General features: G+C 38.9%; 1 protein-coding gene across 1 annotated transcript in view; it reads left to right on the top strand.

Moving 5' to 3' along the window:
• Nucleotides 1-10987, top strand: part of ptgfrnb (prostaglandin F2 receptor inhibitor b) — a 31089-nt gene extending 20102 nt beyond the window's left edge. Inside the window, exons 12-15 of the mRNA XM_077717921.1 lie at nt 7195-7381; nt 7832-7950; nt 8031-8081; nt 8795-10987. Of these exons, the coding sequence (XP_077574047.1) occupies nt 7195-7381; nt 7832-7950; nt 8031-8081; nt 8795-8907 (470 nt within the window). The 3' untranslated portion in view covers nt 8908-10987. The remainder of the gene's footprint in view (nt 1-7194; nt 7382-7831; nt 7951-8030; nt 8082-8794) is intronic.
• Nucleotides 10988-17203: the final 6216 nt, after the last annotated feature.

The following is a 17203-nucleotide window of genomic DNA, read 5'->3' on the forward strand; positions in this document are numbered from 1 at the left end:
TTATCAGTACATTGATGTCAATTCTATAAAAGAATAATTGAATAGTCTTCCTTTAATTACGGCAACTTCACTTATTGCAAAATAAAAGTATAAATAATGTTCTTACAGTGTCTTTATATTCCGAGGGAGGAAAAATCAAGAAATGACATTTAATAGATGAATTAATACACTTAATGGATAAGAACACAGTGATTTGACAGGTTTAGCACCAGAAATGTAAAGCATCATCCAAGAGTACGAAATAGTATTTGTTATTTACATTTTCAATGGCTTAAAAAATAACTCCTTCTTATTAAACTGCTATTCCAACCAAAATTGCGCCTTCCATTTTTCTAGGCCAACTTACTCTCTCTAATCACCTGCAACATAATAGCAGGCTTTAGTCTCAATCCGTCGAGTAGTTTTGACACAATTTGACATCAAAAGTGTGCCTCCCCCTCTGCGCTTCGCACACCTCCGGACCAAAGTGTGACATCACACGGGGTGTTTACACTTTTATGAGGCCACACTTCATTACTATTCCAATGACGAGTCTAACCATCCATCCCCTTTCGTCTTTTTTTCCCCAGGAGTGATTTTCTATAATAGTGTAACATTTGCTGCTAAGTAAATTTGGGTCTCAGGCTAAGTAGGGAGAAAGGAGGACAGGTAGATAAAAAGAGAGATAGGTCAGTTGTTTTGACTGTTGCTGATAGCTCTGGGAGGAATGTGGTTTAAAAGCTGAATTCAATTTGTCTGTGCGTCTGTTACTCTTATGTACTTCACATGACAGCCATATATCGACTAAATGCATCCAACCCTTTTTAATCAGGGCTAAAAACCCTATTGCTTACAACACTGGATTCCTAACACCTTCCAATTTTCCAAATCTTAATGGCGTTCTCCATTATTCCCTGTTCATGTCGAATAATATGTTTACTCTGCTATCTGGAAATCTAAGCAGGAACAGATAACATGTAAATAGTATGTAAATGTTTTAATTTTTTGTATGTCCGTTAAAATAAATAGGCTCTGGCGCCAAACTTCTCTTTTTGAAAAGCATTTCTCTGCATACTTGGTGTATTTCCAACAAAAGTTTGCAATATCCACCGATTGTGTTTCAGTCATGATCACATGTTGCTGCTTGACTATTTTGCCTCAACTATGTAACAGCATTCCCTGAAAGCCCCCCAGCGGTGTCTCAATGCCTTTTACTCAAAGATGGACTAAAATCGGTGCATTTAGTTACCAATATGTTATAATTCAGATGTACTTATAGCAATATTTTAGTAAAGAAAGAAAGCTCGAGTGTAAATGAAATGAAGACCCATTTTTGTCAATGGCAGGCATTGATTTAAGGCCATATTGCAGCATTCAAACAGCATTGGCATAGTTGCTCATACTATGCGAAACATAAAACACACATGACACTATCTTTTGAACTGTTATGTTCTTTCTGCTAGTTTACCACTGCATGCTAACTAAATTTCATGCATCTTCAGGAAGTGTGTTTAAATCACACTCCAATTTTACTTTACCGACAGCCATGACATCATCATTTGGACATATTTTTTTCCCTCTACAATGAAGCTTTGTCCTTATTTTCAGTCATGGGAAATTCCATACCTTTTTAAAATCACCAGGAAATGATTAAGCTGTGTGCATCATGCAGCTTTTTGGCTTTTCAAAGAACAAATCAAGATTAACGTTTTAAAGCAATCGTCTTTAATCTCAGTATTTCCTCAAAATCAATTTGGAACCAACTGAGTCATTGTTGCTACGTATGCACATGCCCATTTGATGGATATTGGAGCATGAAAATGCAAAAAGGCATCACACACTGAACACAAAAAAAAATTATATCTCTGACCAAAACTCTCTTTAAAAAAAAAAATAATAATGTTCTACCTGCTCGGTCATTTGATCCGGAAGTAATTCACAAGCACTCAGATAAACTTCCATCTGTGACATTTATTCCAGCTCTTTTATAACAGGTGGAACTTTGAAAGTGTTTCTGCCCCATCTTTTTAAAATGGCTAGGGCTGAAGTAAAGCGACAAACATGCCGATGTTTGTCGTGTTTGCACTTTGTGACCTTCCCCAAGCAGGTGATTAACACCTGCCAAATTGTTGAGCACCTCTGATGAATGGATCGTATCATCTTTTTGAGTCACAAGTCTATCGTCTCTCTTTTCATTCCTTTTGCTCCTTTTCCTCCTCCTCTCCCTTCCTCTCCACTCTCACCAAATTACCCAGCTGTCTTTGCAGGGGCGACAGGCAACCGTTAATTAGCCAATCTCACGCTCCGTTAGCCGGCCGAGGAGACAGAACGAGCTCGCGAAAGAATAGGTGGTGATGTGGAGAGGGAGTGAATGAGAGAAAAGTGGAGGCCACTAAACAGACTGTTAAAGTGAGCAACAGCGATGGAGGGTGAATAGCACAGCCAGCAAATGGAGAAGAAGGACGCTTGAGAATGGTGTGAAAAGTTTCCCCGAGTTGGAAAAAAAAAAGCTTGTTGAGGGGTGGGAAAAAATCCTTGCCCATTGGTTGCATTTCACAGCAGTTCGTAAAAAGCATTGCCTGTCCGGAAATTAGCTAGGTATACATACTCATTAGATGGTGCAAAAATAAAAAGATGAGTCACACTAGTACATTTCAAGTTGCATTTGAATAACGTCCAAAAACGAACCACCATTAGAATGTTTTGCCCCCCACCATCCCCACTACTGGAAGAGCTCCAGGAATCTAGAAAGTGGTGATTATGTAAGTAACAAAACCAGGAGACAGATGGATTTGTTGATGCAGCTTGGCAGCTTGAAATCACACCACCTGATTGGATGTTAAATCATCAATGTTCATCTCAACAGGATACGCTTGTACAGCATAAGCTTTAATTTCGTTTGGACAGCAAAAATGTCTTGTTCGCTTTGACTCAATGTACTGCATATCCCACAACTAAGGTGGGATAAATGCCTTTTCCACATTATGAAGGGGGAAGAAGATTCTTTCATATAACTTTAATGCGCCTCAGCTGGTCTCATTCAATTATTCCTAAACATTTGTAATATTCAGAGACCTCCAGATGACTTGAATCAAAATTGATGCGCACACTTTTGACACTTTTATGCTTCTGATAGCGTAACAAAAAGGGATGCGTAATGGAGGACGTAGTGGGAGGCTGGTCAATAAAGCAAGAAATACAGAAGAGAGATAGACGGGAAAATGTATTAAATATGTCAAGGTAATAGAAAAATAGGTATAGATTTAGTACAGTGATTTTCATTTTATGAGCTGCACTGTTAAAAAAAGGCAAAGAATTTCAATGAAGCCTTGAATATCAAATTCAACTCTCAGTTTACCGATCAAAAAAGCCAAGGCGTGAAGAACAAGAATCAGTCAGTAGATGAGCGCTAAGCAGTAATGAGGGGTGGATTGCTGCCCGGCAGCTTCGTCTCTTAAGGCTAAATGTTGTTTTTATCTTTTGTCGGGATTCCGCTCTGCCAACGCCGCCTTGCTTTATGGTGCGGAGAACTCAGCCATTTTCATTATAAGCCTGTGTGGTAATTGCCGGTATTTTGCGTGTCTGTGTTTGAATTTCAGGCAGTTAGGACCCTTGTAGTCTTCTCCAGGGATTAATCAGAAGAAAATCCAATCAGGCTGTTTTCATTTCCACAGACAGCCATTTTAGTTTTATGAGCTTAGAAGAAAGCCAGATACTCCGTTCTAGGTGTGCTGTAGTTCCCAATATGCCATTGCAATGCTGCTCCTTCCCTGCTTAATGAAGCCACCACATCACTAAAAAAAAACATGTAATGAAGCCTTAGTACTTAGTGAAGTTGTTCGCTAATCAGGTTGACGGGATTTTCCTCCAGTGTTGCATCTCCAATTCCTCGTAGTGCCAAGTTACAATGAAGGGACAAACATAGCTGGACACCAAACCCGTAATCTTGTTGGAAACGGTAGAAAACAAAAGATTGGTCTTAGTTTTTATTTTAATTGTGCTGTAAAATGTACAGGACTGATTTTACTTTTCTTTTATCGAACCACCATTTTTTTCTGTTGTTATGTATGACTTATAGCTGATTATGGGGGAATAAAAGAAAAGATAGTCCCTGCCCTGTCACTTCCTCGCAGCCAGATCAAATAAGGGGACGCTTCTTTCCCAATTTTGGTTTGAAAGACCTAACCTAGCAGGGTCCAGAGACTGTAGTCCACTTGGGGGGGTCCACAGCTGCATGTCAGCCTCGTTGAGGAATCTGTAGGAGCAAATTGTGGGTAGACGCTCAAGGTGTCCCCCTTGTATTCTTAGCTATTTCGTAAACAAAATAATCTCCACACCCACTAAGTACTCCAAATCTCCAAATTCAAACCACCCCTTCTAAACTGCTCATTCCAGTCATCACGGCTGTCAAGAACAAAGAAGTAATGGATGAGGGATAGAGGACAAACTGTTAGAAAGCTGAGGCTTACTAAATATAGCTTCATTCCTTGAACGTAGTTGCCATTACCAGAAACGAGCAGCCTGTGATATTATGCAAAAATGTGTGTGTTTTTGAGTACTGATGGAAAACGCATCATGTATCCCAATGTCTGAAAATCTGGTGCAATTTTTGAAGCAAACCTGTTTTTTAACAAACAATAAATAAATAAATAACTGAGTGACAACTGTCATGTGACATTTCCCTATTCACATCATCAAAGATTTATTTTTTAAAACATAAGCCTGACTTTTATGCAAGAACTTTGTCCGGACTTGCTTGGGGACTTTCTTGGTCTTTTTGGCTTTCTTGCCAGTGTCATAACAAGTAACATTTTTTTTTAGTCTAAAGCATGCTGAAACAGTGAATACCAGAATAAATTATTTAAATTGCTTTCCTGGTTTGTATCTCATGTGTGTGCTTGGATATTGTCTAGCTAACAGATGTGATATAAAAACTGAGCACATGTTGTGTTTTCTAAGTAAAGTTCCACCATTGGTTTTTATTTTAACCTGAGAATTCCCTCCTTGTTATTGTCCACCCTGTCAACAGGTTTGCATATTTTGACAAGTACCCATTTCTAACAATACAAAATCTAACTAATATGATTGTATATTGGGAAATCCCAATGTTGGGGTTGGCAAAGTTGTTTTCAGCCTTTAATCAGCACTGCTAAAATGTAATGAGGTATTTCATCCTTCACATCCATTCATTGTAGTGACATAGTTTGTCTTCTGGTTTATGTTATTTTCTTACAGTGATAGTTGATACTTGGTCAAATACAACTGTTATATTATGGCATTTATCTGGTCTACAACACAATTGACCGAACAGATGTCAGTGCATTTTGTTGAGTGAGTGTTGTAGGTAGTGCTCAGCCTGATGAGAAGGAAAATCAAAAGCTTGATTATCATAGCGGGTGCCATGACTGTTTTTTAAAGGCGTAACACTCAAATCCTTTAGGAAGTGAGCAGGCGAGCGAGGGAAGTTGAGATGTGATTCATTACTCCGCTTCGGGTGACTTCACTCTTTCCTCTTCATTATGTTCGCTCCATTCTCTTCTCTCATCCACCTCGTTTCTTCATCTATCATTTTCTTGCCTGACACCCACCGTCTTTTAATGGTTTTCATCTTTGTTTGCCTTTTTCTTTTCTTTTGCGTCAATTGCAAAGGCTCCTGAGTTTCTCTGATACCTATAGTTTATATCATATGGTGCTTATTGTATGTATCTGTGCATCTCTGTTTGTTTTGCTGTATTTTTCTACATGTATTGTATGAAGTGTGAGTTTGTGTGTCTGTATATAGGAGGCATTACAGTGTTAATGGTTCTTCTCCCTGACACACTAATGACTGGTTTGTGCTCTCCCTTTCTGCCTATCTCTCTTTTCTTCACTCTCTCCTGCAAATAATTAGCTTCCCCCCCCCTCCTCCGACGATTACATCTATTATCATAATTCTCTCTCATCCCCGTTTGCTTCCATTTGTCATCACCCGCATCCTTTTTTCTTATGGCGCCTATCCATTAGTTTTATCGCCATAACTGAGAGAGCAGCAGCCACTCCCTACGCTGCTCGGAAGGTTCTGATGTATACACGTGGGTGTCACTTGTCGGGGTGCATCCAAAACACTACAATTAGCTGTATTTCTAAGATGTGACATGTCTTTGTAAATGTTATGCTAGATGCAAAAGTACAGATCATCATTCCAGATGGATAATGGGATGGGATTTTGAGGAAATCCAACTCTAAATTCATCTGTGTTTTATTTGTATTACTAATCTCTACAAAGTTGCTGGTACTAAAGTACAATAAAGTACTTGTTGTGTTGTAGTGAATGGTAGCTGGCCTTTCGCGTTCATACTTCTACCCGAAAGGCACTCAAAGCACTTTAACACTGTTTCTTAGTGCAGCTACTGATGATGGACAATCAGCAACAAATGGGATTCAGTGTCTTGGTCAAGGATACTTAAAAGTGTGATTCCTAGTTTTGATTTTTTGGGGCGGGGGTGAATTCCACTTCTTCTGTGTAGCCGTTTAGATTACAAAAATATGCAACTCGTAGTGTCAACAGAATGCCACTGCAAATTCATACACTTGCACTGTGACATGCCGCCTCGTGTTGCAGTGTTTACACAGAAGTAAATATTAACCAGTCTGGAGGTCTCTGCCGTCGCACTCTTGTGGATAGTTTGAAGATTTTATGCCACCGTAGCTATCTTGCCAGCAGCTCATAGTTTCAATGCAGTAAAAGTAAGAAAATATATCTTTTGTTCATTTGTTTATGACATATGAGACAAATTCATGCATTCAAATGTGCGCTCAAAGTGCAGAGTGTCAAATAGATGCAGTTTTTATTCATGAATGAGCCGATGAAAAAATCTGAATTGGACTGTTCACACTACATAATTTATAAACGAGATATTTGTCGCAAATCTAATCTGGAGTGCGAACATAGCCTAGTACATGGTCGCATGTGTTTAGATTTGAATACACAAGCTTTGGTAGGTATAGGAAACGACCATTCCACCAACCATGTGGTTTATTTATACTCCCTCGTTGCGCTTAGAACAAGAAGATAATATTACTAATTGAAAGTTTTGACAACAGCCCTTAAGGAAGAAAATATGGGCACTAGCCCCTTGTTCGTCTTTTGCACCAATTAGGGAGGGACATTTATCTAAATATTAAACTAGGTTAATGGGAATGACTTGACATTTCAAAGGCTTGTGTTTCTTTTAGACCACCTGGCCTATGAGGTGCGGTGGTTTTTCACGAGACTTCGAGGTGGGCAGACAACAACACAGGTAGCCAGCGTTGACCGCTTTGGTGTGGTGAGCAAAGCGTATCGCAACGCCTCCAGTGACGTTTCCATGGAGCGTGAGGACACGCATTCGTACACGCTGAATGTCCATGGCGCACATGACAGGTGAGTGTGTGTTTTTACCAATGCCAAAACAACATTGGTCTAAAAATATGGGCATCAGTTCGGTATCGACAAAACATATCCCAAATAAATCAGCATCAGGACATTCCTAGTTGACACCCCAATTTTCGCCTTCTACAAAAAATATAGAGGCTTGTTTGATTGTATTGGCTACAAAAATTATTTGTGTTGAAGCCATTGTTTACCTTAAACAGGTACATTCAGTAAATTAATAAAGTAAAACTGCATATATACAGTCTTTTATTACCAGTGACAGCTTACTTGACAGCTTACGTCATAATAGTAATAATCATACTCTGTCAAGTGGTTGGATTTTAACTCGTACTATGAGTATTGAGACAAACTGGCCTTTTTTTTTGTATTTTATGTATGACCACAGGGTGATTCTCTTTCTGCTCATGGTTCTGAGTTTTGATGTGTTTGTTCTCCTAGTGATAGCGGAGAGTACCACTGTGTCGCCACTCCATGGTACCTGTCTGCCTCCACAGGAGTTTGGACTCAAGCTGGGGAGTTGACTTCATCTCGAATATTCTTGACAGTGCGATTCGCTGGTAAGGAGTGTGTGCACTTGAAGTGCATTGCCAACGCATATTTACTACTTATCCTGTTTTTTTTTTCTTTTTATTTACAGTTTGGGAGTCCCTAAAGTTTCCCCTCTTGTACGGTGTTACAGCATCGATAGGTAAAATATATTTGGTATACTTTTGTTTGCATGAATAAGATATTGGAATGGATTTGAATGAGACAAGAATATATTGTTCTGTGGGCATAATATACTCTACTGATTTTCTTCTCATTTGTTTCGATCCAAAAACCATTTGTCACTGTAAAATTAGGCAAAAAAAGAGATGACATTTGTGATGACATTAACAAAAACCTTTTAAACCAGGATTCAGCAAGACCTAAGTATTCAGTAAACATATTCAGTATTACAGCACTCGGCTTCATTAAAACCAGAAGAGTTAAACAAGTACTTTCAATGTAAACTAATACCACAAATAAAAACGGTTTGTATTTTTTATTTGAAAATAGCATAAGTGAACCCTTGGATTCAAGGACTTTAATGAAACATTGAAAAGATTACAGTTTATGACCAATTCGATTTATACAGTACCTCAGAGATACCACGTGCTATGATTTTTCTTAAGATTTTCCCTTCAAAGTAACATATTTGTACTCCCTATTAATACAATGAATCTGGGGGTGAAACTTGTGAATCAGAGGGTTATCTTATATGAGAGCAATTGTAAAATTCAAGGATTTTAAGGCAATTTTAAGGCTATAGCTTATACATTTAGGCAATGACTGCTTTCCCAAAGATTTCCTACCATGGAAAGAGCGCCACCAACTAAGACAAAAACCCCAAACTCCAATGTATCCTTGTACTCTCTGCAGGTGTGGGCCTCTTCTCATTGGTTCTAGGCCTTGTTTGCGCCCAGTGCTGCTGTCGCAACGCCGCACACACTCCACGCTCACGCAACAAATTGATGGACCTGGAGATGGACTGACAAATACTTTCCCCTGCACCTTCACACTGCAGTGCTCCCAAAAAACAGCAGACGCACCACAGACACACTCCCGCCAATGACTTGTGGGACACCCAGTTGTTTCCAAGCCGAGAACATTGGGAGTAAAATGGGCGCCGTGTTTCTTTGGGAGCGTACAAGAAGCTTCCTGCTGTACTCAGAAACATTTCAGCTCTGCAGTGGATGTGCAGGGATTCTTCTTTTTTTTCTCCATTTATTTTTTTAATTTTTTTTAACAGCACAGGTGAGTTCACTGCCATGTGGGAATAAAAGACCACTTGTCTACCCAATATTAACAAATGAACTTCTCAGGCTGCCCCAGTGCAAGCAAAAGCCACATTTTGAATGCACAGGATGTGTTTGTTGGAATTAATGGGTTTGAAAGGGAACAACGTGGTCCGGTCCCACAGCCAACCAGAAAGTGTGACTCTTGAGACAGCATGAGTTTTAATTTTTTTGGGGGGGTGCACCGGGCATTGCACTACCGACCCCGAGGGATCCGGATTTAACAAATGGACAATAACTAAGTTTTAGTCACGACTGTAGTTTTTTTTTTTTTTAAAGATAACAAATTTTAAAGTGAAAGATTTTTATGCGTCCCAAGGAGACATGCCATGTGTGTGCGTACGTAAGTGTGTATGAATCAAGTTACTGTTCGAGGATTATTTCTTGTGAGTGTGCATGTTGTGTCTTATAGCACTAAGTGAGCAGCAGGAGACGTTTTAGGGGTACATCAAAGCCTCCTAAAATTTGCCTACGCTCCCGAGAAGGAATTGTTCCTTTAATTTCCACATCTTGCACATCTCACCCTCCAACAATGATTGCATTCTCCATTTTTGCTGGGTTTGAGCAAAGCCAAGCCACTATATTTGTAGACCCTGTGGAGCTGGTTTGTTTTTTTTTCTCCCCCGATTAAAATGCTGCTTTGAAGATACGGGTTTAATTTGTCCCTTGACCTCACATCTCAAAATACTCCAATGATTTTTGCCCATTGCAATAAATACAAAATACCGTCTCCCGAAGAATTAAAGGAAAATGGATTATTTTAATTAAGGAAAATTGCATTGTCTCATTGACTACGTTTGGAAACAATAGGATTGGAATTGAATAGGATTCATTAAATGATTTGTGGATCATAATTGCGACTTCTGATGTTTATGCATTATATGAAGTTATGCAATTACGAAGATACATTGGTCACTCATTAAACCTAGTAATATTGGTCGCTTTTATCCGAGGACAAAGAATATACAGTCTGTTATCTGTCTAAAATTGTGTTTAAATTATTATTCAGTATTGGCAACAAACATATAGTAGTTTCAAATACCTGACGTGTATTGATCCTTGGGTTCTTTTCTTTTTATATTTAGTTTGACAACTGTTTTGATCCTTTTTAAGCCATTTTTTAATATATTCACTGCGTATTGCAGAGTAAATTCAGTTGAATTCACTAGCGCTCTTATTTTGGCTTCCTTCTCTAGTCAATGCAAAATAAAAGCCAAATGAATTCTCGTGTAATAACAAACTAATCTAGTTCCTCACTATACTGTAGTTGGATCGCATCCGCATGTCACGTTAGCACGGCGTTGTTTTTGCACAAAGGTAAGGCAGTCCTTTTTTTTATGGAGAAAAGGTGCCAGCATTGTGTAACCACGATGGATTTTTACAGAGCTGTCAAGTAGTATTGCAAGCAAGCAGGAATACTATTTGAACGTAGAGGAGCAATATTGTGCCGTCTTTAATTATTTTCCACCCTGAGTCCGAGTCCTCGGGGCCTGATAAACGGTGCCTGTGAAAGTGCAGCTACACTCTTCAAAAGGTGCGCCACATGCAACCGTTATTATTTCACACACACATACACACGTTGCAATACCACATTTAAATATTTTGTGCCAAATTGTCAACCTAAACAAATGCCACTGACGACAGACTTCCTTCTTTTTGTGTACTGTCATTGTATTGTGATGAGATGTTTTTTTTTAAACAAATAGAATTGTAAAAGGCTGATTCTATATGTTACTCGAACCAACATACAGTTATAATAAAAGTGGCTGTCTCTTGATGGGTGTGTTTTAATTGGCACAGACTAGATGGATTTGTGTGTAAATAAAGAAGCGGGTGTAGGGTCTCCAACCCGCATTCCCCTCTCGCACAGCTGAAGATGAGTTTCCCAGCGAATCTGATGTGGTTGAGAGTGCGGAGTTACCACAAGGGGGAAAGAGGGGTGGGTTGTATTATGGGAATAAGAGCAACATTGTTTTTTGTCTGCATTTGCAGTTCAAGCCATCAATCATTTTTAACCAACTTCCGAAACTCTCCTCACTGTTTCATAATTCAGGACTGGGCCACATTTTACTGTCTCCCATCCACTTGTTAGTCTTACGGGAATCCACTCAGTGCATATATTCTTTTATTCCCCATTTGTCTCCGGCTTCTCTTTTTTGCGCTCCATTTTGACGCATCTTTCATTGCCTCGCCACATTATACCAATTCCTCTCCTCTCACTCTTGATTGAAAATGCAGATGAGGCCAGGCTGTTCTCCCGGGCTTTGATTTTAGCACCTCTTCATTGCCGGTTTCTCCATCCATCCTGCTCCCTCTCATTTGCATCTCATGTGGAGAGAAGTGGGATCGGGTGGCGTCTGGTACGCGTGCGCGGATTTCCAGCGTGATCTCACAGGGTCCACTTGACCCAGTTAGGTGGTCCTGCTTGGGGTGTTCATTCTCGGCGTGGATCATTTAGTAATATGTGCTTGGTACGACTCCGCTATTGTCTTCCGTGAGGATTATATCTTGCCTTTGAATACAGGACCCTATTTGCCAGCTTGTTTTTTTTGCTTTTTTTATGCAAGGCGTAACGTCATATTCCACTGGTAAATCTTAAGTCGGTGCAACTTTTTGAAGGAGTTGTCAACAAAGTTGGTTGCTACAAACATAATTCCAACTGGAGTGTGTTCAAGTAAAACGAAAAATCAGACAATTCTTGCATTTTTGCCAAAAACTTTTCTGCTTTTGCAGATGTCTCTGATGGTGACTGGATTACAGAATCTGATTCTTGAACTTTAGGTATCAGGCTTCTGAAATGTAAGTGGCTACCACTTATCAGAACGAAAACCATGAAAAAAGTCACTTGTGTTGAGCTTGTGACGTCAGAAATACCGTGTCATTTAGCAAAATACCATGGCTACCCTGCTAGTTAACGTCTAAAGGCCATGTCTGTTTAATTAAACCAAGAAATGGAACATATAAACATTTATTCAGTTCCCGAATATCTATGAAAACTATATTTAGCATGTGCTTCATCAAATCATCTTATCTATCTCACTTTGAAGACAAATAATATTTTTTTGTGATTTTATCCATACTTCACACCTCAATAGGGACCTAAGGAACCAAAGTTTGTTAGCCTCCCAAATGACCTCCAGCCCAACCTCCCCTTACATGGTGTGTCATATACACGCATGACCACAAATAACTGGTCGTGCAAATATGAGCCAGGGATGAGTCAGTGGCTTGCCGCCAGCCTATAGCTCGCTGAAAGATCAGCCAACAGCAACAGCTTGACGTGCATGCCATTAATACTGTATACTTCATCGTCTGAATGGTTATTAATACCCACGATGACGAATGCAACTGATCGTGACCGTGCCGGATTGACTCAGTTTATCATCATTAGGACTAGAGAGTCAATCGGCTTCACGTCAGGAAGCAATCAGGTATAGGCCGAGATATCAATAGTCCTTTTATTTCATCTCCTATTACCGATGGTGCTCAAAACTCTAAGTATGGCACGATATAGTGTCTTGAGGAGCACATCCAGCTAATCGCCAACAGTGTATTGACATCCCGGCTATAATTCCACATTAGGCTGCAGGGATCTCGGCTAATGCTTCATCGGGAAAGCATTGAAGTGTAAGGGGATAAGGAAAGTCACTGCAAGTCATACGCAGCTGTCAAGACTTGTGAGTATCCGCCAGAAAAACTTGCAGATTCGTGGGGCGACTACTCCAACTTAGTGGGACTGTAACTTGCTTTTCACCAGAAGTGCTCTTGTGATGTCTCGCAAGCTAGGACTAGTTTCGTGAAATCAAGAGCCAAGAATAAAGGCTGCTCAGACATAAATGTCTCCAATTCCGGCTTGCCGGATTGTAAATGTGCCTATAAAACCCTGCTTGACCTGCTTCTGCCCTCGATTTCTATAAAAGTCAGGCATCACATTGAAAGGCACATATGTGACTGATAATAGACACTGGCAGACTATTATTATAATTGGGTGATCTATAAACTGGCGATGATGTGTCTCATGTACACAATGTGGCCCACAGAAAAGACCATGAATAGACTTTTATAAGTATCCTCAGAGAAAGAGTTAATATGTCAAAAATACCTCGTAGAATGATTCTCCTTAGATGGTCCTATTCAACCTCAACTTGGGGTGTTGTAAATTCACCACCCCTTAAGGCACATCTTTCAAAGCGGTGGTCCGGGGGCCCAGATCCGACCCGCCACAGCACGGTGTGAGTATAAATTGCCATGCGTAAGTATAAATTGTGTGTGTCACCTTTTGTTTCATGCTAAAATTCAAATGATTATAGATACATTGAGAATATTTCTCGTGCTTTTAGAAAAAATACATTTAAAATATACATATTTTCAGTCAGAAAAGTCCAACAGTTTCATTTTTTGCAGTATCTTTTTCATTTTAAAAAATGGCCATTTAAAATAAAGAAATGAAACAGGATATTTCCTGTTTTCTAAAATTAGTTCTAAATAAATGATAATAGATATATTTCTTTAAATATATTTTCTGAGTTTATTTTTTAAATGAAAATCAAACAATTAAAAAAACATTTCAGTTCTATATTAATAAAGAAAAATAATGAATATTTACAATTTTTTTTCTTTTGATTAAAACACAAGATGAAAATAAAAGACTTTCAAAAATCATTTAAAAAGAAGGTTTGGCTAATTAGCTGATTAAAGAATGTCTGCTGTCAAATCAATAGTCAATTAATTTCGGCAGCCTAATTGGTAGACATAGCGGCCATCTGAATGAAACTAAATACAACCTGGCCCATGAGAAAAATTAGTTTTGACCTGAGGGTCATTGTTTTATTATTTTTTTGTTTTCTTTCTTTTGTTCAACCTTCTTATTTGAATTATTGTTGCATTGAACTTAATATAATTTTACATCACAGTATTGCTCTATTGACACAATGAAAAATATTTGTGGACCTCTGAGATTGATGTTTGACTAACTGCCATATCACGTGTAGACTTCCTATCAGATAAAACAATCCTTAACACACCAGCCTGATTCATTTCATTCATTTTATATTCTACATATTCTCGTTGAAGAGTGCACGAAGCCTGATAGATAGCCCATCCCCTATGACAATTGTAATCATAGTTTAAAAACTAAGATTAAAATGAAAAGGGTTGTGTGACCTGGTCCTGTTGGGTTCCCCATAAATGAGAAACGTAGGCAAAATGTGGGTCAAGTCATCTTGAAAGTGCGACACCATGTTTGTGTGTTCCTGTGGCCAGCGCACCATCAATCACTGGATTTCACGGTCACATAAACCCCGAGAGCGCAGAAATGTCGAGCTGGAACATGTCGACATCAAACAACAGCCCAATGTCTCATAAAATACTGTATATCATTATACACACACTGTATATATTGGCAACCTCAACAACGCGACTGAAAATAGTTGTTGCGTAACCTCAAAGCAGGAGGACAAATAAAAGTCATCGTGTATGTCTAGTCTTCAGAGACTCTAATACCGGTGTGCTTTTCATTCTTAGAAATGGAGGACGGCTTTATCGTACCTTCCAAATCTAGCAAATCCCAAATGTCTGTCAATGTGACTGGAGAAGCATCTCAATTCACGTGAACTTTATTCATAATGGTGAAATAAAGAAAAAACAACCTCTGTATTGAAATGCGATTCTTCCCTCTTCCTCATTCCACAAAGCTGGTAAATGTTGCAATTTTAGATTTACCCCCTAAATCTGCAAGTCCTTAAAATCTTGTAAAGAACGATTTAATTGTCGTGAATCTTTGTTCATCTTGTAAAACAGTCTATCCTTGTAAAATATTCAATTGTCAAATGGAATGAGTTTAATCTCATAAATAAAGAATGTTTATATTGTATAGAGGTCTTTATACCCTAAATCAGACATGTCCAAAGTCCGGCCCGCGGGCCAATTAAGGCCCGTGGACAAATTTTTACCGGCCCGTGGCCTCTATCATGAAATCAATAATACACGGCCCGCCAGCACTGTTGACCACAGTATAAAATACATGAGTTCATTATTTTTTTTGTGATGGTCAAAATCACAGTTTGAATATGCAGTGATCATTGTTTTGTTTTCAGCACTGTTCCTACAGTGAGCATATAATAGTGAATAATATGTGATGTTTCACATGAACTTAGATATCCTTGATAGTTTTCTTAATTTTTTGTGGTTTGTGATTTCGGTAAAAACCTAAATGTAAAAAAAAAAAAAAGTAAAAGTAAAAGTATGCCATTTGTAATTAAAAAAAATCCCAAAAGGTTAATTTGTATTTAATGTTAATGGTTCAAAGAATGTCAGGCTAAATAGTCGGCCCGCACACATTTTCACCTTACCAAATCTGGCCCTCTTTGCAAAAAGTTTGGACACCCCTGCCCTAAATGATGTCTTTATTGTCATGATTAATGACTTAAATCCCAATAACAGTGCTGATCCATCAAAAAGCTAAAATGAAACATTGCCTTGCCGAAACATGGGCAAACTATGGCCCGCTAGGCTTTTTAATCCGGCCTGCCGACATTGTCCAAATAATGTTTTTTTTTTCCAAGATGGCGCCGTCAACCGGAAGCCAGTGGCAGTACCTCTGTCCACTCTTGTTTGTTTTTCGTGTTTTACAGCCCCTCTATGTTTTTTTTAAATGACATTTTAATATTTCTTAATACATTCTTTTTGACTTTACTTTGTACTTTATACTTTCTACTTTAATGATGAGTGATGAGTATGTTGATACTTTAATCTTTTTTTTCAGTTTATGTTTCATATGTACTGTTAACGGATGCACTTTTTTATATGTATCATATCTTGTGCTGACCAGGCCCATCTGTCAAATTTTTAAAGTGAATATGGCCCCCGGGCTGAAAAGTTTGCCCTCCCCTGGCCTAGCCTAACGCAGCTTCCACTAGCTTATACTTAAATGTATTTTTCATGATCAGTGTCGTATATTTATTCCAGAGCTTGAAGAGCCTGCGGGTGATCCCCAAGGGTGCAGTTTGTGCGGAGTTGAACATAGAAATGAAGTGAGTACTACACGGTAGTTCTGGTTGAACAGGTGGAAGCTTTTTATCCGTGCAGAAATTTTCATATCTACAAATACTGCAGCTATCGTTTTCTCACGAGTCAGGAAGAGAAAAGAGTGTCCCCTCACACACTCAGTTCATAAATTATCTTGATGTTTCTTTCTTCTTGCAACCTGGACAATAGAAGGAATCTAGACCCCACACCCTTAGTGGTAGTGGTGGGGGGTCTTGCCTTGCATGGTACTGCTGTCTGCCCCCTACTGTGTCTTCAATATAGAGTCACATTTTTACTGCAGATGGGATATGAATAAAGAAATATTCATTCATTACTTTTCTGCACCACCTAACCTTAGGGGGTGCTGGAGCCATCCAAGCTGAGTTTGGGGACCAGGGAGGGGACACCCTGAACTGGTTGCCAGCCAATCACAAGGCACCAGGAGATACACAGCCAATTACTGAAAGCTAAGAACAATTTAGCATCCAATTATGGATGTTTTTTGGTTTGTGGGAGGAAACCGGAGTACCCGGAATAAACCCACGTGTCAGGACTGACTCTTGTTAATAAAGATATCACTTTATAAAATAAAAATCCCCTAATAACACTGTTTAGGTACTATATTAATCTCCTTAATACAATGTAAAAAGTAAAAGAACGAATGGTAAATGCAGTACTTGGATTCACCTTATAACCAGGTCCTGTTTCTGCGAGAAAAAAAAATGGTGGTGTGACTTATAATAGTCTGGAAAATAAATGTAGTTCTTGGTGTTAGTATTGTGGAAACAACAACTTTTTGGTTGTCTTGAATGAATTATATTATTCTGAAGTATGGAAAAAACACAACTCATAGAAAACGCATGGGTTGTTGTCCTTTTTTGGGATGGTTTACATCAGAAAATGTTAAAGTGAACCTCGGTTGGTAAAATATGCCACCCTGTCTTTGCTCTGGTGCGCTCCTTTCTCG

Source organism: Stigmatopora nigra, chromosome 1 (genome assembly GCF_051989575.1).
Source record: "Stigmatopora nigra isolate UIUO_SnigA chromosome 1, RoL_Snig_1.1, whole genome shotgun sequence".
NCBI lineage: Eukaryota > Metazoa > Chordata > Actinopteri > Syngnathiformes > Syngnathidae > Stigmatopora > Stigmatopora nigra.